Here is a 23,455-nt window from a genome sequence, read left to right on the forward strand (position 1 = left end):
ATGCTTGACTAATCTTCTGGAATTTTCTGAGGATGTGACAAGTAAAATGGATGAAGGGGTGCCAATCGATGTAGTGTATCTAGACTTTCAGTAAGCCTTTGATAAGGTCCCGCACGGGAGATTGGTGACTAAAATTAGAGCACATGGTATTGGGGGTAGGGTGTTGACATGGATAGAAAATTGGTTGGCAGACAGGAAGCAAAGAGTAGGAGTGAACGGGTCCTTTTCAGAATGGCAGGCAGTGGCGAGTGGAGTGCCGCAAGGCTCGGTGTTGGGGCCGCAACTGTTTACCATATATATTAACGATTTGGAAGAGGGAATTAGGAGCAACACTGGCAAGTTTGCAGATGACACAAAGCTGGATGGCAGTGTGAACTGTGAAGAGGATGTAAGGAGGTTGCAGGGTGACCTGGACAGGTTGAGTGAGTGGGCAGATGTGTGGCAGATGCAGTATAATATAGATAAATGTGAGGTTATCCACTTTGGTGGTAAAAACAAGGGGCCAGATTATTATCTCAATGGGGTTATGTTATGTTAGGTAAGGGGGAGGTACAGCGAGACCTAGGTGTCCTTGTGCACCGGTCACTGAAAGTTGGCGTGCAGGTACAGCAGGCAGTGAAGAAAGCTAATGGAATGTTGGCCTTCATAACAAGAGGATTTCAGTATAGGAGTAAAGAGGTTCTTCTGCAGTTGTATAGGGCTCTGGTGAGACAACATCTGGAGTATTGTGTACAGTTTTGGTCTCCTAATTTGAGGAAGGACATCCTTGTGATTGAGGCAGTGCAGCATAGGTTCACGAGATTGATCCCTGGGATGGTGGGACTGTCATATGAGGATAGATTGAAAAGACTAGGCTTGTTTTCACTGGAGTTTAGAAGGATGAGGGGGTATCTTATAGAAACATATAAAATTATAAAAGGACTGGACAAGCTAGATGCAGGAAATATGTTCCCAATGTTGGGTGAGTCTAGAACCAGGGGCCACAGTCTTAGACTAATGGGGAAGCCATTTAAGACTGAGGTGAGAAAAAACTTTTCACCCAGAGAGTTTTGAATTTGTGGAATTGCTTGCCACAGAGGGCAGTGGAGGCCAAGTCACTGGATGGATTTAAGAGAGAGTCAAGCCCCTGTCCCACTTAGGAAACCTGAACGAAAATCTCTGGTGACCTTGCGCCCCACCCAAGGTTTCTGTGAGGTTCCCGGAGGTTTTGGTCACTCTCCCTAATGGTCGAAAGTGGTTTCCGCGTAGTCGAGGCTTCTTCTATGTTCATGCGATTATTTCAACAAATTCAAAACTGGCCTCGACTAAAAATAGGTTGCCGTTTGATAGAATTACGGATTTTCCTTATATACAGCATCAAAGTAGTGGGACACCAAAGTAGACACTTACTGTAGAATCAACCTGCTACATCAGGAGTACTTCACAATGGACCCAAGTCACTATGTGCTCTGAGCTAGACAATTTGCATCAAGTCAAATAGCTGAGCTTGAAATAGATGGTAGAGGAAGTTGGCTTACCATAGTGGCGTGGAAGAAGACATTTGAAAAGAAAAGAAAGAACTTGCATTAACTTAGCAGCCTTCACAGCTGCAGGAGCTGACAAAAGGATGCCACAATCCTGGAAGTACTTTTGAAGTGCAGTCACTTTTACAACATTTATTTAAGGGCTAGCTGCACAGCTCCATGGCTCCTCTGGAGGTTGGTTTGCAGAAGATTGGAGGCCAGCAACCAGCTCTCCTGAATGTGCACCCAAGGATCATCCTTTGTTGGGTATTGTTTGAAAGAAGATGACAAAGGCATAAACGAGAAAATTAGACTGTTGTGCTTATCACATTTTTTGAGCATGCACTGTTATAAAAAGAAAAGAACAAGCAAGCAATAGCTCACTCTGGTGGGTCAACTTAACTCAGCATAAAAATTATCTTTGCAGTCCTGCCACGCAGAAGAGTGGCAAACCCTTGGACAGATTATTGTGTTCCTCTTGGTGTATGTGATCAGATTTTTAAGCGCTTCTTTGATTCTCATCCCATGTAGCTCAAAGGAATTTTTCAAATGTTTTCCAAAAGACATTAAGCAACTTCCTGATCAACACTGTAATAGTCTGCTCACCCATAGTGTAGGTAATGAGGGGGAAAAGGTGTGTGTCTTGTATTGAGGTGTTGGTCCAAACACAGTGGTAGCACAGCCCTATTGCAATAAAGGTCCAGTGTGTGAGCCTCACTACAGAAACATGAGTGTGTATTCCTGCTAAAATTCTGTAGTTTTAGTTTAGTTTAGTTGAGTGATACAGCGTGGAAATAGGCCCTTCGGCACACCGAATCCGTTCTGACCAGCAATCCCCGCACACAAACACTAAATAACAACTTACTGTTATACCAAGCCAATTAACCTACAAACCTTTGGAGTGTGGGAGAAAACCAGAGCACCCAGAGAAAACCCACGTAGGTTATGGGAAAAATGTAAAAGCTGTACAGACAGCATCCATAATCAGGATCGTACCTGGGTCTCTGGTGCTGTAAGGCAGCAACTCTACTGATTGATTTGATTTGATTCAACTTTATTGTCATTGCAGAAATACGAGTACAGGTACAATGAAATGCAGTTTAGCATCTAAACTTATACTGCAGCTATTAATTCTAAAGTGTTGGGTGCTGTAGGCGTATGTGAAACATCCCCAATGACCAAGGTTTACATATATATCTCAACCAACATCACTAAAAAAGATTTGTCTGGAAATGTGATTGCAGAATGTAATTCAGATTTAATCAAAATAAAAATAGCAGAATATGGGGACTTACTAACGTTGCACAAAGCCTATGATTTTCCTCTCAGCTACTTTGCCCATTGGACGTGGGCAATACTATCTTCAGGCATGCAAAGTAGACTGGGTGCTGTTTATAGGATTTTCCTTCATGTAGGCCTGTCCTGTAGATGTGTAGGCCTTTCTTTCATGTAGGCCTGGCCTGTGATGCTTGCCTTCACAATGCTGGTGAAGTCTCAGCTACTGGCAGTGAGCTGATACTAGGCTACAGAGTCCAGAGCAGAAAAGCCATCTCATAGAAACCCTCTTTAAGTAATATGTTCAATCTGCCTACCCCACATCTGACAGCGACAACCCTCCCAGCTATAGATCTGTTAATCCCATCCACCCCACTCCCCACTGATTAAAATACCCCATCCCTGCTAACTCTTCTCCCCTCTCTCATCGGGCAAAAGGTACAGAAGTGTGAAAACACACACTTTCAGATTCAGGGACAGTTTCTTCCCAGCTGTTATCAGGCAACTGAACCATCCTACTACAACTAGAGATCAGTCCTGAACTACTATCTACCTCTTTGGAGACCCTCGGACTACCTTTGATCGGACCTTGCTGGACCTTATCTTTATTCCGTTTATCATGTACACTATGGATGACTTGATTGTAATCACGTATTCTCTATCTGCTGACGGGATAGCACGCAACAAAAGCTTTTCACTGTACCTCGGTACACGTGGCAATGAACTAAACAACTTAAACTTGCCTCTACCACAAAGCTCTAGAAGGTGACCTTCACCATGACTACACAACATCCCTCTGGTCCTCCCAGCCCAACAGCTCAGCTGGCTCAGCCACCTAAAAACCATGCAGCCCAAACCCATTTCTGATCCCATATGTAAAATACAAGGGGAAGCATGGTCTTTCTGCAAGTTACTGGGTGATATTCCTCTCGGGTCCTTGTGCAACCGCTGTGCTAACACACGGAGGAGACTGGTCATGTTCAGCAATATCTAACAGTATTTACACCCCTGCTATGTCCACACATATGGTCTGTGTAGCCACCCATGTGGACTACAGCATGCACACCTCATACACAAGACTACAAAACATATGAGCAGGAGTAGGTTACCTGGACCATCAAGCCTATCACACAATTCAACATGATCATGGCCTTTCTATCTGGCCTCAACTCCTCCTCTGTGCCAGATCAAAATGGCCCTGAATTCTCCAACCATTCTAGAATGTATTGTATTTTTAGTCTTGTTTTTTTAGTTTAGCGATACAGCACAGAAATAGGCCCTTCAGACCACCTGCCGACCAGCAATCCCACACATTAACACTATCCTGCGCCCTGCGGACTGTCTCCGGATGCCTACGAGCCACCCCAGTAAACCAACTGCCCGTCCTCGCTGGCATTGCCCCAGCCAACATCAGATGAGAAGCAGCCACGCTGGCCCTCTCGAAAGGCACAGACCAGTGAATCCCACCTCCTCCATCAGATCGTCACAGAGACACCACGACGAGTGCGCCTCAAGTCACGGCGCCCCTTTGCCACGCAAGCCCAAGAGCTGCTCTGCACAACACCGGCTGATGCTTCCAAGGCCGCCTGGGTCAAGACAAGATGGAGAGACCAGTGGAAGTCAGCGGAGCCATCTAGGCTACACCATTACATCGATGACCCCATAGACGTCCCTGGCCAGGACCTGCCCCAAAAGCAGTGGACAACCCTCAACCGCTTGAGGACGGGCGTCGAACGCTATGGAGTAGCGATGAAGAGGTGGGGCTTCGTGGACAGCCCCTCCTGCGAGTGTGGGGACCCAACACAGACAGTGGAGCACATAGTCACCAGTTGCCCCAAACACCGGCCACCCAATGGTGAACGAGGTCTGATTGACCTGGACGATGACACGTTGGCCTGGCTCGCCTCAACCGAGCTGCAGGTCTAAAAGACACACGACAGAAGAATAGCACTATCCTAGTCACACACTAAGGACAATTTTACAATTATACCAAGCCAATTAAACTTCAGACCTGTACGTCTTTGGAGATTGGATGGAAAATGGAGAACTGGGGTCTCTGGCACTGCAAGGCAGCAACTCTACCAGATGGACACAAAATGCTGGAATAACTCAGGCAGCATCACTGGAGCAAAGGAATAGGTGACGTTTCGGGTTGACTCCCTTCTTCAGACTCAATTTCCTGTTATTTCATGTTGCTATTGATAAAGCACGTCACCATTAGGAATACCAACGTGCACAAATTGGTAGGTTATGCATCTTAGAGTTCAAGCATGAAAACCCTTGGAAATTACTTGATTATCTCTAAAGCACTTCAGAACATCTTAAAACTGTGAAAGACAATTTATAAATTCGAGTTCTTTCTTTTGACTAATGCCCCTGTCCCACTTAGGAAACCTGAACCGAAACCTCTGGAGACTTTGCGCCCCACCCAAGGTTCCCAGAGGTTATTGTCAGTCTCCCTACCTGCTTCCAATACCTGCAACCTCCGGCAACCACCTGCAACCTCCGGGAACCGCACGGAAACCTTGGGTGGGGCGCAAAGTCACCAGAGGTTTCCGTTCAGGTTTCCTAAGTGGGACGGGCATAAGCTTGCAAGTCCAATAGAGCATTGATTGCCAATGCAGAGCTGATAAAGTGACAAAGAAGAACACGAGAATAATACATTGAAAATTAAAGCTAGCTAGAGGACAAATGAAAAAAATACAGAAATGGCGGAAGGGAGTGAAAAAAATGTTAAGTTTCAAAGAAATAAGAATTGCAAACCACAAAAGAATAGCAGTACATTTTAGAGCAATCCAACACTTGACATATTCTTCCTAACACTATATGTAAATGTTAACCATATGTCAATATTTAATGAATTAGAAATGAATCCAATGACCTATTTCAGAGTTTTTTTGGCCAGTTAAAATTCAGATTTTTACACATTAAATGAGATGGTAGAAAGGATCAGAAAGTAAATTATTTTAAGGTTTGTGCTTTAATAAGATATAAATAGTAACGGATAAATAGATTACAGAAAAAGGGCACTTAACTCTTGATCATGAACCCCTATTCAGTTAAGTTCCAGTTAGAAACATAGAAACATAGAAGTTGATCTATCTCGGAGTCTTATCAACCCATACTAGTTCACTAACTCTCAATATCCATATACAACAAAAATCTATTAATGTTAGGTTAGTAGGTAAGAAAAAGTTCCCATTATTTTAAATTGAAAGCACATTGGGAAAGAACGATTCAAAAGAGACGACATGGACTACATGGAAGAGCAGGGAAGTAGACATTTGGTATGTTTGCATTCATATCACCCAGTAACTTGCAGAAGGACCATACCTTCCAATGCTGAGGCACTGACTGTAAGAGTCAGGAAATCATGAAGCAGCCTTGTAGTGGTTAACTTTGGTTATGCCATATCTGGAGTATTGCGTGCAGTTCTGGTCACCCCAATACAGGAAGGATATAGAGGTTTTGGAAAAGGTGAAGAGGAGGTTTAGCAGAATGATGAAACTCATCCCACCCAAACCACCCCCTCCCCAGGTACCTTCCCCTGCAACCGCAGGAGATCCAACACCTATCCCTATACCTCCTCCCTCGACTCTGTCCATGGACCCCGACAGTCCTTTCAGGTTAGGCATATATTCACACACCATCTCCAACACCATCTACTGTATTCATTGTTCAAGTTGTGGACTCTTATACATTGACAAGACCAAACGTACACCGAGCGATCATTTCGCTGAACATCTTTGCGCAGTCCGCCTAGACCTACGTGAAGGTACACAAAATTGCTGGAGGAACTCAGCGGGTGCAGCAGCATCTATGGAGCGAAGGAAATAGGCGACGTTTCGGGCCGAAACCCTTCTTCAGACCTACGTGATCTCCTGGTTGCTAAACACTTTAATTTCCCTTCCATTCCCACACTGACCTTTTTGTTCTAGGTTTCCTCCATTGTCAGAGTGAGTCTAAACGCAAATTGGAGGAACGGCATCTCATATTTTGCTTGGGCAGCTTACAGCCCAGTGGTATGAATATTGAAGATAGGCACAAAATGCTTTGGTAACTCAGCAGGACAGGCAGCATCACTGGAGAGAAGGAATGGGTGACGTTTCTGGTCGAGAACCTTCTTCAGACCAAATCAATGAATATTGATTCTGCTAACTTCAAGTAACCCCTGCATTCCCTCTCTCTCCATCCCTCCCCCACCCTAATCGCACCAGCTTCTCGTTTACACCCAGCAAACAGCTAACAATGTCCTTTATGTTTCCTTTATCCGTTACTTTTATGCATATCTTTCATTCATTGTACTACTGTATATCTCTCTACATCATTGTCTGTATCTCCCATTTCCCTTTCCTGTGACTTTCAGTCTGAAGAAGGGTCTCGACCCGAAATGTCATCCATTCCTTCTCTCCAGAGACGCTGCCTGTCCCGCTGAGTTACTCCAGTATTTTGTGTCTATCTTCAGTTTAAACCAGCATCTGAAGTTCCTTCCTACACAGTTAGAATGTGGAACTTGTTACCTCATGGTGTGATTGAGATGAATAGCACAGATGCATTTAAAGGGAAGCAATTTACGGAAAAGAATGTAGTCAAAAGATATTGTGATAGCTATATGTAAAAGTACTTTTGGAGAAACATGTGGAGCATAAAACACTGGCATTGACCAGTTCAGCCAAATGAACTGGTCCTTGGTTAGTTAGTTAGATACAGCATGGAAACCCACCTAGCTCACACCAATTGTCGATCAGCTGTTCGCATTTATTCGATGTTATCCCACTTTCTCATCCATTCCCTACACACTAGGAGACATTTTACAGTGCACAATTAACCCACAAACACGCACATCTTCGGGATGTGGAAGGAAACCGGAGCACCCGGAGCAAACTCACGTGGTCACAGGGAAAATGTGCAAACTCCATTCAAACAGAACCCGAGGTCAGGATCAAACCTGTGCCTCAAACCTGGTTACATTTCAATTGCCATTTCTTGGTTCACCTTTCTAACTAATCGGCCCACCTAGTACATGCTGGCCAAGGTAGCAAGCTGTGCTAATCCCATTTGCCTGCATTTGACCCATGGCCCTCTAAATGTTTTCTGTCCAAATATATCTTAAAAATCATAATTGGATCCACTTCTATGGCTTCTTCTGGCAGTTCATTCCAAATATTGATACCCTCAAGAATGAAAACGTTGCATCTGAGGTTCCTTTTAAATCTCTCCCCCCTCACCTTAAGCGTTTGCCTTGTGGTTTTAGAATTCTCTACTCTGAGCAATAGACTGAGCATTCACTCCAACCATGTCCTCATGGTCTTGTACACCTCATTAAGGTCACCTCTCAGCCTTCTATGCTCCAATGAAAAATGCCTCAGCCTATCTAACCTCTCCCAATAACTTGAGCCTCCAAGCCCAGTGAATCTCTCGGTTGGCTTTACCATTACTGTGTAGCTGCCCTGGTTTGACAAACAAAATGGCAACACACGACACTTGTCAGAATTTAATTCCATTTGCCATTCCTTGGCCCACCTTCCCAAACGATCGAGATCCTGCTGTAAATATAGATATCTTTCCTCACTGTCCACTATACCACCGATTTTGGTGTCAAATTTACTCACAAGGTTAACTACATTGTCATCCAAGTCATAAGTGAAGATATCAAACAGCAATGGACACAACTGTGGCCTCTGTGGCACTTCACTGGTCACAGGTCTCCAAGCAGAAAAACGAACCCTCCACAACCACTCTTTGACCACCATTGTCTTAAACGATTACTCAGCCTCGAATTAAAAATTCTCAAAACTGCAGGCAATGTTGTGAAATTTTATTCATTCGAACAGTATTGTGCACTTGGAACCTCTGGACTCAATATTCTTTACTGAGAATGGTTTGTTTTAAAAGCACTACATGGTAATGGGCAAGGAGAAAATAACACACAGATGGACATCTTACAAGATCAAAACAGTTGGGTTTGTGGTCACCATAATAGGGATGAGTACATTGCAATTTTACAAATATTTAGCCCAGAAGGGGCTTGTCTTCATAAGTTAACTCAGATGGAAAAGTCAGTTTTACAAATCAGGAAAACTAAACAGTTAAAACCCACATTTAATTGGAAAAATGCCTCCGCCTCCCCCTCCACATTCTGAACCTTTATCTATGGAGACACAATAAACTGCAGATGCTGGAATCTGGAGTAAAAAAGCAAACTGCTAGAAGAACTCAGCGGGTCAGTCAGCGTATGAGAAGGCAAAGGAATCATCAATGTTTCACAGATTTACTAGAATGTTGCCTGGGTTTCAGCAACTAAGTTACAGAGAAAGGTTGAACAAGTTAGGTCTTTATTCTTTGGAGCGCAGAAGGTTAAGGGGGGACTTGATAGAGGTCTTTAAAATGATGAGAGGGATAGACAGAGTTGACGTGGGTAAGCTTTTTCCATTGAGAGTAGGGAAGATTCAAACAAGAGGACATGACATGAGAATTAAGGGACAGAAGTTTAGGGTAAAAATGAGGGGGAACTTCTTTACTCAGAGAGTGGAAGCTGTGTGGAATGAGCTTCCAGTGGAAGTGGTGAAGGCAGGTTAGATTTTATCATTTAAAAATAAATTGGATAGGGAAAGGAATGGGGGGTTATGGTCTGAGTGCAGGTAGATGGGACTAGGGGAAAATAAGTGTTCGGCACGGACTTGAAGGGCCGAGATGGCCTGTTTTCCGTGCTGTAATTGTTATATGGTTATATGGTTAACATTCTGCCTCTTATTGAATGGCAGAGCTGATTTATTGAACTGAATGAAGATTATCTTCAAAGAGCTCACCCAATTTGAATTTGGTTTCACCAAACAAGAGGAGACTACATTGTGGTCACTGAATACAGTACAATAGATTGGAAGAACTGCAAGTGAATGGCTGCTTCATCTGGAAAAAACTGTTTTGGCACCTAGATAGTGTAAAGGAAAAAGGTGAAAAGACACTTGTTGCATCTCCTCGAGTTGCATGAAGAATTGCTGTAAGACATTAAGCATTGTGATGCTCATAGTTCAAGGTCATAGATGCGGCTATGGAAAGATAGGCACCTTTTTGCAGGAAGCATCGTGGTCATCGCGGATCCCCTTGCCGGGGGTCATCGGAGAAGCACTCCGACCACTCTGGCCTGAGACCTACAACATCTTGGAGCCTCGGTCTGTGGCGCTCCTGGCGGCTGGCGTGGAGCGGACTTTACTTTACCATCGTGGAGCGGGCGATGCCTCGCCGGGGGACGCCGGAGAAGAGCTCCGATGGCCGGCCTGCGGCCAACAACATCTGGAAGCCGCGGTCTCCAGTAAGGAGGTGGCAGATTGGGAGCTCCTGGGTGTGGCCGACCTGTCCTACGTTGGCGTTCCGACCATCCTGACCAGAGGACTTGAACATCGGGTCATCCGTAGCAGTGACTATGGAGGGTCAGGTCCCCGACCACGGGTGAACAAGGTAGGAGGAGGAGGAGGACTGTCCGAACTGTATTGCCTTCCACCACAGTGAAGAATGCTGTGGTGTATGTCTGTGTTGAATTATGTTGTGTATTGTATCCTTTTTTAATTGTAACGCTGCATGATAAATCACATTTCATTGCACCTTATGCTGCATGTGACAAATAAAGTTGAACTTGAACTTGCATGGAACAGTTTTTATTTTATTCCTTACTGGATCAACAGCCTGAAATCTTTTTTTGGTTTACAAATGGTTTCTTTATTTCTGCTTTCTGCACTCATATAGAAATCAAAAATGTCATTATTTTAGCTGCCAATTTTCACCCTGCGCTCACCTTCAGATGATCAATGAGACCCTTCCTTTTTTCTTTCTGGATATCTCCATCATCATCCCAGGAGATGGAACAACAACAAAAATGGATTCCAAACCCACAAAGCCCCTCAGCTGCCATGATTCTACTTCCTCCCAACCAGCCTCATGTAAGGACTATTCCAATCTTCCAATTGGCCCGCCTGTGCCTTGTTAGCTTTGATAATGAGACTTTCCACGCGGGTGCTTCTGTAAAGTCTTTGATCTTTCTGAAGCAGTCGTTCCACTCTACCATAGTGGACAGAGCACTTGATCATATCTCATCTATTCAGATCTCAACACCTCTCCTCCTGAACAAGGATAGAGTTCCCCTAATCCTCGCTGTCTATCCCAGGTGACTACATTCATTGAATTGATTGAATATTGAATATTTATTACATGTCATTTGAACCTCAGTGAGGCTCAAACGAAACTCAGTTTCCACAGCCATACAAACAGAGACAATTCCTACAAGACACACACACAATTCAATTTACACAAACATCCATCACAGTGAATCTCCTCCTCACTGTGATGGAAGGCAAAGTCTTTTCTTGGATTGGACATCCAAGTCAAGTCAAGTCAAGTTTATTCGTCACATACACATATGAGATGTGCAGTGAAATGAATCCTTCTCAATTTCTGCAAAGTACCACAAGATTCCCACCTCAACTTGAAACTTAAAAACTGTTTCAGATTTATTCTAGAACTACTTTTCCTTTTTAGCATCAACTATTTAAAAAGTGATGGTTGGGAGATAGCATTTTATTAAATGCCTTCGATGCGTGCCATGGGTTGAAAACCCTGATGTAAGATTTGGACCCGAAACATAGATCATTCCTTTCCGCCCACAGCCACTGCTCAACCCGCTGAGTTCCTCCAGAAGATGGATTTTTGTTATTAAAATGTGGTTGCTCGGAGAGTGTCTGGCGACATAATTTTGACATAATTTCCCAGCATAAGCCCGAAGAGCCCATTACTTGCACATGTACGACAGGCAAGACACAGGGTCTTGTTGAACTTGTGATGTGCTGCAATTTGACCTGGAAATCACCACATTTGCATTCCCCACCAAAAGTGACCAATTTCCACATGCTTCATATTGGAGCAACAGGGCTGCTCATAAACATTTCTACCCTCCCAATGCCTGGAGTGATTTTAAAATGCATTAATTAGATCAACCTCAATATTTAAAATGCAAGGGAATACTAGCCTAGTAAATGCAATCCTTAGTCTGTTCACGAAAAGTAATGAAAATTGTGACTGTGCTTAGGACTGGAGGCTCCTTGAGGTCTGGAGCTCAAATCACTTCACACATTATGAATACTGAGCAAAACTCGGAGAGTTGAATCTGGATTTTATCCTGCCAACTTCCCTAGTGGAATAATCATATAAGCAGCCAATTCCCCATGAAACAGTCAATTTCCCCAGTGATATGAGACTGTGCCGTGGGCACGCATTGAGGGCATCTTGAAAGTTGTGATAAGGCGCTTAATAAAACGCTTTCTCACTGTCTAAACAATCAATGCTGGAAGGGAAAAGGAAGACTAGAATACTGCATTTAAAAGACACTTGGACAGGTATGTGGTTAACATAGAAACATAGAAACATAGAAAATAGGTGCAGGAGTAGGCCATTCAGCCCTTCGAGCCTGCACCGCCATTCAATATGATCATGGCTGATCATCCAACTCAGTATCCTGTACCTGCTTTCTCTCCATACCCCATGATCCCTTTAGCCACATCTAACTCCCTCTTAAATATAGCCAATGAACTGGCCTCAACTACCTTCTGTGGCAGAGAATTCCACAGATTCACCACTCTCTTTGTGAAAAATGTTTTTCTCATCTCGGTCCTAAAAGACTTCCCCCTTATCCTTAAACTGTGACCCCTTTTTCTGGACTTCCGCAACATCGGGAACAATCTTCCTGCATTTAGCCTGTCCAATCCCTTAAGAATTTTGTACGTTTCTATAAGATCCCCCCTCAATCTTCTAAATTCTAGCGAGTACAACGGTTAGCAACGGTTTAGAGAGACCGTGACAATAAACTAAACAAAATTAAACTATGATAGGAGTCAAATGCAAGCAAATGGGACTAGCTCAGATTGGGCAAGTTGGGCCTAGGGTCTGTTTCCGTGCTGTATGGCCTCTATGACTAATTAATCTGAAACGATTTTTCAAGTTTGAAATTGAAATGGGAAAATGTTAGCAATGTGGCCTCATTATATCCCATTCAAAGTCACACAATGGAGGGTCCTTTAAATTGTCTCCGAATCTTATTATGAATTTAGTGGAAAAGCAAAACAGTGTTGAACAACACAGGACCCGCTGGCCCAATTATCCTCAACTGTTTCATCACTGACTTTTCCTCTATCAACATAGAAACATAGAAACATAGACAATAGGTGCAGGAGTAGGCCATTCGCCCTTCGAGCCTGCACCGCCATTCAATATGATCATGGCTGATCATCCAACTCAGTATCCTGTACCTGCCTTCTCTCCATACCCTCTGATCCCTTTAGCCACAAGGGCCACATCTAACTCCCTCTTAAATATAGCCAATGAACTGGCCTCAACCACCTTCTGTGGCAGAGAATTCCACAGATTCACCACTCTCTGTGTGAAAAATGATTTTCTCATCTTGGTCCTAAAAGACTTCCCTCTTATCCTTAAACTGTGACCCCTAGTTCTGGACTTCCCCAACATCGGGAACAATCTTCCTGCATCTAGCCTGTCCAACCCCTTAAGAATGTGGCCCTTAAGAATTTTGTAAGTTTCTATAAGATTCCCCCTCAATCTTCTAATATCATAAGTAGGAATATTCACCTATGAATGCACCATGTTAAATTTCATTCTCAACTTCTTAGCAAATAAAGCCCTCCATGACTGCAAGCAGCAAGATCTAGAGACAACTTGAGCATGGCTTAAGTGCCCAGGTCAAGGGCAGCAAGTGCATGGGAACACCACCATCTTCATACTATCCTGATTTGGGAATATACCACTGGGTATAAGTAAGTAAGTAAGTAAGTTTATTGGCCAAGTATTTACATACAAGGAATTTGCCTTGGTGCTCCGCCCACAAGTAACAACATGACATACAGTGACAGTTACGAATGACTCAGATAAACATTAATAATAATAAAACATTAATGATAAAACACCATTGATCAAGCATGTGAACCAACAAAATACCAGATCAGATACTAAATCCTGGAACACTGTTCAACAGCATTATGGAAGTGTTTTCAACTAAATGACTGTAGCAGGTCAGGAAAGCAACCAACCAGCATCTACTGAAGGGCAAGCAGAGATGCGCAATAATGGAAGGTCTTCCTTTCAACAACTTTATATTGAAAATTTAATAAATTAAAGTACAAAGAACTAAAGGTAAGTTTATTACTGCCTTGTAACTAGTGTTGCTTCTGCAGTGTTTATGACTCCGTGCTGGAAACATTGTACATAAGCCAAGGTGCTGCTGATGAAAGCAACGCTCTTCAAAATCAAAGACCAGCTGATGAAATTGGGGAAAGCGTGACTTTCATTTGAGCAATTTTATTAGCCAGTTAATTACGAGGCAAGATTGGCTCTGACACATAAATTATAAAAGAAAGACTGGACACATTAAGAGCTCTGTGAAACTCAGGATTATCAAAGCACTTCACTACCATTGCAGTATTATTGAAGTATAGGCACTATCCAAATAGAGGAAATAAAAAAGAAAATTTACACACAGAGCAAGGATCCACAAAGAATAATGAGATCATGGCCAGATCATCTGGTTGTTGGTGATGCCTGAGAGGTAAATAATATTGAGGATACCAGAAGGAATATTCCCCATCATCTTTGATGGACTAGCACAGCATCTTTTCCAACCAACTTTTCGCACAGAGAGTGGTGAATCTCTGGAACTCTCTGCCACAGAATGTAGTTGAGGCCAGTTCATTGGCTATATTTAAGAGGGAGTTAGATGTGGCCCTTGTGGCTAAAGGGATCAGGGGGTATGGAGAGAAGGCAGGTACAGGATACTGAGTTGGATGATCAGCCATGATCATATTGAATGGCGGTGCAGGCTCGAAGGGCCGAATGGCCTACTCCTGCACTTGTTTTCTATGTTTCTATGTTTCTAACTGCATGAACAGACACAGTCTCACTTGATCTTTACTCAGCCTCCAACATTACAACAAGGCAATGCACTTCGACACAAAATGCTGAAGTAACTCAGCAGGTCAGGCAGCATCCCCAGAGAACATGGATAGGTGACATTTCGGATCAGAACCCTTCTTCAGACTGAAACCCAGCTTTTTTGTGTCTGTCATTGAAGGTAGATAATTCTCCTGGGCCTGATCAGATATATCCAAGGACACTATGGAGAAGAAATTCTGGCTGAGATATATGAATCATCATTAGACACAGATGATGTGCCGGATGGCTGGGGGGAGGCTAAAGTTGTTATTCAGGATGGGCTGCAGGTAAAGCCTCGGAACCACAGGCCAGTAAGCCTAACCTCTGTGGTTGGAAAGTTATTAGAGAATTGGTATGAGATGGAACATGGTATTGCACTTCAAGACACAAATTGTCCCCCCAGTGCAATCAGACTGAAGAATAGTCCCAATCTAAAACGTCACCTATCCATGTCCTGCAGAGACATAGAAACATAGAAACATAGAAAATAGGAGCAGGAGTAGGCCATTTGGCCCTTCGAGCCTGCACCGCCATTCAATATGATCATGGCTGATCATCCAATTCAGTATCCTGTACCTGCCTTCTCTCCATACTCCCTGATCCCTTTAGCCACAAGGGCCACATCTAACTCCCTCTTAAATATAGCCATTGAACTGGCCTCAACTACTTTCTGTGGCAGAGAGTTCCAGAGATTCACCACTCTCTGTGTGAAAAATGTTTTTCTCATCTCGATCCTAAAAGATTTCCCCTTTATCCTTAAACTGTGACCCCTTGTCCTGGACTTCCCCAACATCGGGAACAATCTTCCAGCATCTAGCCTGTCCAACCCCTTAAGAATTTTGTAAGTTTCTATAAGATCCCCCCTCAATCTTCTCAATTCTAGCGAGTACAAGCTGACGCTGTGTGAGCTACTGAATTACTCGAGCACCTTGTGTTTTCTTTTCGATATCTTTCCACTGATAATTCTTGACCTGCTGCGGATTTCCAGCATTTCCTGTTTTTTAATCGTAACTAAATTAATCGGTGAATGTATTGGCTGATGATCGTCTTCATAAGTGCTGCATTAATGGGTTACTTCTTCCGATGAATCTCAGCTGGGAGTTATCGCATGGACAGGACTTTGTGATCAATTTACTGAGGTAGAATTTGAATCCATTTATTCACTCGCAGGATTTAGTGATTGACAGCAAGGCTGGTGTTTATTGCCCTTCGCTAACTGGATATTTCACCGGGCAATTGGGTCAACCACATCGCTGTGAGTCTGGAATCACGCTCGGAGAAAGAGAGGCAGGAATGACAGATTTCTATCTGAAAAGAATGTTTGTGAACCAGTCTGTTCTTTAATGATAATCTGGTGGTTTCACGAACAACGTTACAGACATGAGCCATTTTACGTCCAGATTTTTTTAATTAACTAAATTTAAATCATACAGCTGCTAAAGTAAGACTTGAATTCCGGATCATTAGTCCAGATTCCTAAATTAACCACTAAGCAACTGTACCCAAATCCCGGACCTGTTGACTTAGAGGAGAGAGCACAGGCCACTGTGCAATTTTGGGTAAGTATTGAAAGTATCCAAACAACTTGGATATTGGTGGTGCAACAGACAGATGATACAAAGGCAATCATATTTTGCTGAGGATACCCAACCGACTCTGAAGTGTGTATCTCCCAGCATGTGACTCCCATTCTTGTAATGGAACTTCCGATACTCATGCACAGATGAAGATTTTCAGTTCATTTAAGTAAATCTAAGGTTGTTTTTTCCTTGTGATAAAAACTCCACACTTGGCACACCCAACTGGAAAATGTAGGCATCATAAATCATTTTCTGGCAAATTGATCAGTTGCCAAAAGAAAGATCATAATTTTGCTTTAAAATAAACTGAAGAAAATATAAAGACAAAGGAACCAAAAGCAGGTGTAGGCCATACAGTCCCTTGAGTGTTACCGCACCATTCAGTGAAGTCGTTGTTAATCCAATTATTTTCCCTTGGACTTAGATCAGATTTTAGATTTTAGAGATTAATCACGGAAACAGGCCCTTTTGCCCACCTATTCCGCGCCGACCAGCGATCGCTCGAACACTAACTCCATCCTACACCCTAGGAACATTTTTAAAAAACAATTTTTACCAAAGACAATTAGCCTACAAACTTGTACGTCTTTGGACTGTGGGAGGAAACCGGAGCACCCAGTGAAAACCCACGCGGTCACAGGGAGAATGTGCAAACTCCGTACAGACAGCACCCGTAGTCAGAATCGAACCCGAGTCTCTGGCGCTGTAAGGCAGCAATTCTACAATGATACAATACAATGATACCATTTATTTGTTGTCATTTGAACCTCATTGAGTCCAAACGAAATTAACTACCACTGAACCACTGTGCCAACCTCAGTCTTCAATGTAAATATTAGTTGAGTTATATTTTGTTATAACTAATAATTTCCAAATATAAAATGCTGCCCTTTAGGCTTACACAAAATGTTATTTTGATTTTCTGTACAAAAATAAAATGGTGTGTTGGCAATATATTTTACAAAGTTGATGGTACATGGTACAGAGACTAATATCCAATCATGTTTGTAAGGGGCTGAGCAGTGACATGACCAGGCCACACAATGCAAGGGAACCACTGAAGTGACTTTCAGTGTACTATATCATTGGTTTTACAAATATATTTGCAATTTATTGCCGAAAATAAAAGTTGAACATTTGCTTAATTCTGTTTTAATATTCAGAAGTTACCATTTTTTCCAAACAATTAAAGCTTAAAAACACCCCTGAACTGAATCAGGAATAACAACTGTAAACTTCAAAATACACTCAACTGACCATTAACTACTCTTTAGTAGTTTTTATTTCAAATATTTGCAATTTCATGCACAAATGTTCATCTGGTCAACCCCAAATAGTTATACATATTTGTTGAGATTGTTGCTCTATTTGCTCTAGTCGTTTCAGCCTGACATCTACCTTCTCAATCGATTATAAACTTGTACATGTCAATGCGATCTCTCTCATTCTTCTAAACTCCACCAGGCATAGGCCTCAATGTTTATCACAGATCAAACCCCTTATCGCAAGATTCAGTCTCGTAAATTTCAGTTCAGTTTTGTAAATCTCTCTGCTTGATTTGTGCAGTAGGCAATGTAACTGTATACAATTCAATATGCACAGTAAGTCAATTAACAATCTCTTTATCATTGAAAAAAATAAAATGGATGTGATTAATACTTTAAATTACAACAGGCACCTTTAGAAGTTGCACAACTTAGACCCAGACACAGACACATTGAACAAGACACCAAAGATAGACACAAAATGCTGGAGTAACTCAGCGGGACAGGCAGCATCTCTAGAGAGAAGAAATGGGTGACGTTTCAGGTCAAGACCCTTCTTCAGACTGATGAAAACAAAACAAAACAAAACACCAAGTTGTGGAGGAACTCAGCGAGTAGATTGAACGTTGAACATTCACCACCTCCCCTCCCCTCAATTCATTTCTATTTATAAATGTAGATCTTCTCAGTATTTTAAACAGATTTAGATTAAATGGTTTACCTGATAAAAGCACACAAATCATATATTTAAGACAAGCTTCTGAGTGCAGAACAGAATAGGAACTCTGGAGTGGCTTGCTAAATGAAATAGTCTTGTTTTAATGTACCCAGAATATAGAGAGATAGAGAGGCTGAATGAGGTGCTGCTGAAAGCTGCTTATTCAGTCCGGTTTAAGTATTTTGAAGATGAGATAAAGGAGACCTAGAAAATGTGTGGACCTTGAACATGTCAAGATAAAGGGGGCTTGAGTACACACAGACCCTGAGCAGTTCTGATAAGGGGGTCAAGGAATCTGAATAGCAAATCCAAAAAAAAGAGGGTTTTCATGAGAAGCAGAAAGTAAAGTAATCCGGATTTGCACGAATTTAGGGACAGGCTGTAGAGCTAAAGGAAAAACAGTAGACCCAATCCAAGAGTTGCAACCTCCAACTAAAACAAGGAACACATAATATTCTGAAAACATGGTTTGTAGATTATAGCTCACTCATTGAAGATTGAAATTTGGCTGAGCTGAATAAAGGATTATTGGCAACCAATTGGTGTAGTTCAAAATGATCTCAACACTCCTTTCCTTCCACTCTCCCAATGCCTTGTTTACTCAAGGGCACACATGAAAAATGTTGGAACCTTTCCACTCCAGAGATGTGGGACAGGAGAATGATGACAATTGTGGACAGAGTCTTAAAGCAATTTCACCCTCAGCTACTCCAGAGGAAAATAATGGGGAAAGCAGGAGATGAAGTCAGGCAGCCATTAAACATCTCACCATGTTTTAAACTTAGTTGAGGTGAAATGATTCTATGAAAATCCCATTGCTAAATTTACATCCAGGCTTGAAAAATTAAGGTGGAAATTTGTTGGAAAATGGAAACTTGAGTTCATTTCACGCAGACTCACCTCATCACTTTATTCCACAGGGAACTGTAACCTAAGTTTGTGCAAAAACAGGATGTGAGACCAATATTGGTGTGTAGCCTTGCCTAACATCATGGTCCATGGTTGATTCTACGTTTTGATTAATTGTATGTACTTTATTAACATAGAGCCTATAAATTTGGTGTTAAATAATTGTTTCATACAGCTCACAGCAAACAGGTCTATCATCAACAATAGCATATATGTATATCATGCTTTTAAGGTGGCAAAGAGATGCTAATGCATTTCTGAACCCAATCTTAAAATGAGATTTGTCTGAAGAAGGGTTTCGGCCCGAAACGTTGCCTATTTCCTTCGCTCCATAGATGCTGCTGCACCCGCTGAGTTTCTCCAGCACTTTTGTCTACTTAAAATGAGTCATTTGGACAAGTGAGTAGTGTTGGAGTATTGAGAGTTGGGGGAAAATAGGAGCTTTAAAAGGTTGCCCTAATGTTGTTTGGTGTAGGTTTTATATATACTGAACATTTTTGTTGTTGTTTATTATGGTGTTTACTGAGTACTATGTTTATATATCTGTTGTGCTGCTGTAAGAATTTCATTGTTCCGTTTTGAAACATGTGACAATAAAACACTCTTGACTCTTCTCTTGAGGTTGAGTGGGGTGAGACCATGGACAGTTCCGACACAACCTTATGAATGTATAAAATCAATGGGTAGCAATACTTGTCAATGAGGAGGAGTGTGCTGGGTGTACGGGCTTTAGTGATCAGCTGATGTATAAGGTATGTGTGTACTGGTAGGAGTGGGTACTATAGAAACATAGAAACATAGAAAATAGGTGCAGGAATAGGTCATTCGGTCCTTCGAGCCTGCACCGCCATTCAATATGATCATGGTTGATCATCCAACTCAGTATCCTGTACCCGCCTTCTCTCCATACCCCCTGATCCCTTTAGCCACAAGGGCCACATCTAACTCCCTCTTAAATATAGCCAATTAACTGGCCTCAACTACCTTCTGTGGCAGAGAATTCCAGAGATTCACCACTCTCTGTGTGAAAAATGTTTTTCTCATCTCGGTCCTAAAGGATTTCCCCCTTATCCTTAAACTGTGACCCCTTGTCCTGGACTTCCCCAACATCGGGAACAATCTTCCTGCATCTAGCCTGTCCAACCTCTTAAGAATTTTGTAAGTTTCTTTCAGATCCCCCCTCAATCTTCTGTCGTAGTGATGCAGGGTGTTGTCCTGTGGAGTGGATCGGAGTGAGCATGGCACAGGCTCATGCCCATCTATGCCACAGGAAACTTACTTTTTGCATGTTAAAGTGGCCACTTCTTTGCAGAGGTGTTCTGGGAAAACATCCCCAGGTCTCTTTCAAAATATTCCCAACTTCTGCCGACGTTATTGGCAGTGTGACAGTGGCGATCCTCCTAGATGGCGGGTATTAATTGTCTTGCCACTGTGAGGTGATTGACGTGGCATTTGGCTCTTGTGCTCAGCAGAGAGCGAGATCAGGCAAGGTATGAATGAAATGGGCAGAATACATGAATGAGCCAGTTGTGTTCTGGATTGGGTTCAATAGGGACTCATTGATCAATAAAATGAACTGCCGCAATTCCTTCCAAAGCTTATATCTGAATTGCAGCTGGGTCAATTTGTCTTATTGGTTTTCTTTTATTTTCGACTAAAATTCAAATCACCAGATCCCGGCACTAGTTTGACAAGTTGCTCATATTGTGAAAGAAAACAGACAGCTGGTCAATCAAAAATTAACTAAAAACCTTCAACATCCATATCTTGAGAATGTAAGTGGTGATTTGCAACTGGAAAAAGTTTGCGTAAAATCAAGTACTTTAGAAGCTATCCTAAGAAGTCGTATGTAAAAAATTCATTTGCAGGATTCTAAAAATGACTCTAAAAATGTAATTATTGTGGCCTTGTCAAACATAAGGTTTAGCACCGCACGCTACGAATCCCAGTTGTGGAGACACTGATATCTCTGTCTCGTTGTCGGACATTGATCATTCTTTTTTATTCTGGATTTTAATTCATGTATTGTGTTTTTTTAAATATATAATTTATGATGCTTTTATAAGTGATATACTAAGATTTTATATGTATTTACGATGTTTTTATATGCAATGTATATTTTTATGTAATGTTGCCCTTGTCTGGACCTTGAGTCCGAAATAAAGTTTAGTAAAAAAGATTTAAACAGTAACTTCAGCTAAGAAATTAATGCAATGTCTATGTCCGCAAGCAGACAAGAAGTCAAAAAGATATTGAAGAGATTTTTCTGAACCACTTTGCAAGAATTATGCTTGTGAAGATATGTTTTATGATATAATTGCACGATTTCCTGACTTATTGCATGACTCTAATTATTGTAAAGATAAAGGGACATGAAGATCCTATGATAATGGAATTACGAGTGTTTTTGTCAAATAATCTGAAACCTTGACATTTCATTTACTGCTTATGAATATTTAAAATCTTTTAGTCTTAAAAAAAATTACCTTAAAGATTTTATCCTGAAACTTCATGTTTTTGTGTTTTCAAGCAATTAGCTCAGTGAATGGATATCAATAAATGAATTAATGAATTGCGAATACCCACAGAGAGTATAATTAATAGTGGAATAGACATCTATCTGCGCATTCAGTGGCCGAACATACATTAAAATATTTTAGAATTTGATATGCATATACATATTTAAAGTTTGGTAGATGGATATATTCCTAAATATATATTAGAAATTCTTACAATTGATGCCGGGTATCCACATAATGATCAATTTGACAAGTTAAAATCGCTTTAAGTTTCTTACAAGTAAAAAGTAATCTCTCTTTACAAGTAAGTCAATTATCCCAAATCTGACTACTTAAAAAGTCTCGGATCTTTCAACGCTCAACGTCCTTGTTTGACGGTTCAATTCACAGCAAGGTTTACTAGTATCTTTCAGTGGATATTTTACAGTGAAATACAAAACAACGGCGAATTTGAGCGATCGCTACCCGGGTCCCTGGCATTAATCATTAAAAGAAGAAAAGTTTCACGGCCAACTTTTGCGATACTCACTGTTTCTGGATCGGTTTCCTCCGTTTTCTGCCCGCGTACATACACTCTCCGAGGGGGATCATGGCTTTGGCCCCTGCCAAACAGGTACAGGTGTTACGTTAGTACGGTCCACTCCACTCTTTGCCCGTCCTACCTCCTGTACCCGCCACGGTGCAGACACAACCCCATTATACTTGAATCTCTCCCAAACAGGTTACTACCAACCACCACGTCAAGAGGCTTCAAACTTTCATAAGCTGTGTCTATACCGCGAGTCCGCTCTGAGCTTGTTCGGGGAAGCAACCCAGCCTCTGGTGCGTTTCGAGAAACAGATATTGGATTGAGTATAAAAACGTAAATACATTTTTTGCGGGGTCATATTGCATCTGGAATAACACGTGGAACTGCCAGACACTACCTGCTGGATGGAATCCACTGCCCTAACCTCTGTAATTCACCATCTCCAGAGTGCAAGCGACTTACCTGACCCCAGGCAAGTTTTGGCGGAGCTGCGAGTGGCCGATATTCGTGTTGCTGTCAGTCTGCAATTCCCACTCACTCACTCACCAGTTCACACTGAACAACACACACGGGTATCTACACATCTGCTCAATCTTGATGCTAATCATCGTCACATTTTACATGTGTAGTGATGGGTTTTTATGCCGCACTAAATAGCCCAAACAATGCGAGCCTCACTTCCTTATATTTCAGGTACCGGATCCTATTCAATGTCATCAGAAGCTTTGCACGCAATGTCATCCACAACTCTAGCCAGTGGTGAGTGTAGAGAGAGAGAGAGAGAGAGAGATCAGCGCACACACACACACACACACGCCACTGAAACTAAACTCACCAGACATTGAGAGAACCAGCAACTGCAGCCCGATTTATCTTTTTTTTTTCAGACTTTCTTGATTTGCAAATGGTATTAGAACAAATAATATATTCAATGTTACTGGATGACTCCGAGTTTGGATCGATGCCAACTTCCCACACATCTTTACAACAACGGCATTTTAAATTGCTTTATCCGATGGTGGAGCAAGTGTTGGAAATGTAACAAAAAAAACTTAATGCTCACCATACTGTACAATCCATCTACTTGTAGTGCATTCGCCAAAGTAACACCCCCCCCCCCCCCCCCCCCCTATATAAGAGGAGGAGGGGAGACCTGATAGAAGCAAATGT

The 23,455-nt window shown here is 42.1% G+C and overlaps 1 protein-coding gene across 3 annotated transcripts in view; it reads right to left on the reverse strand.

Annotated features, from left to right (window-relative positions):
* ahrr (aryl-hydrocarbon receptor repressor) overlaps window positions 1-23,032 on the reverse strand; it is a 246,024-nt gene extending 222,992 nt beyond the window's left edge. For 2 of the 3 annotated variants that reach the window (XR_004410989.1, XM_033016766.1), the window contains exon 1: window positions 22,286-22,496. Coding sequence is in view for 2 of the 3 variants with exons in the window: in XM_033016766.1 (XP_032872657.1) it covers window positions 22,286-22,347 (62 nt within the window). In the remaining variant the exon portion in view is untranslated. Of the gene's footprint in view, window positions 1-22,285; window positions 22,497-22,747 lie in introns of those variants that run through there. The other variant, XM_033016767.1, reaches the window with a different exon arrangement.
* Between the last annotated feature and the right edge of the window lie 423 nt (window positions 23,033-23,455).

The sequence above is a fragment of the Amblyraja radiata genome, chromosome 2 (genome assembly GCF_010909765.2).
Source record: "Amblyraja radiata isolate CabotCenter1 chromosome 2, sAmbRad1.1.pri, whole genome shotgun sequence".
In the NCBI taxonomy this organism is placed as follows: domain Eukaryota; kingdom Metazoa; phylum Chordata; class Chondrichthyes; order Rajiformes; family Rajidae; genus Amblyraja; species Amblyraja radiata.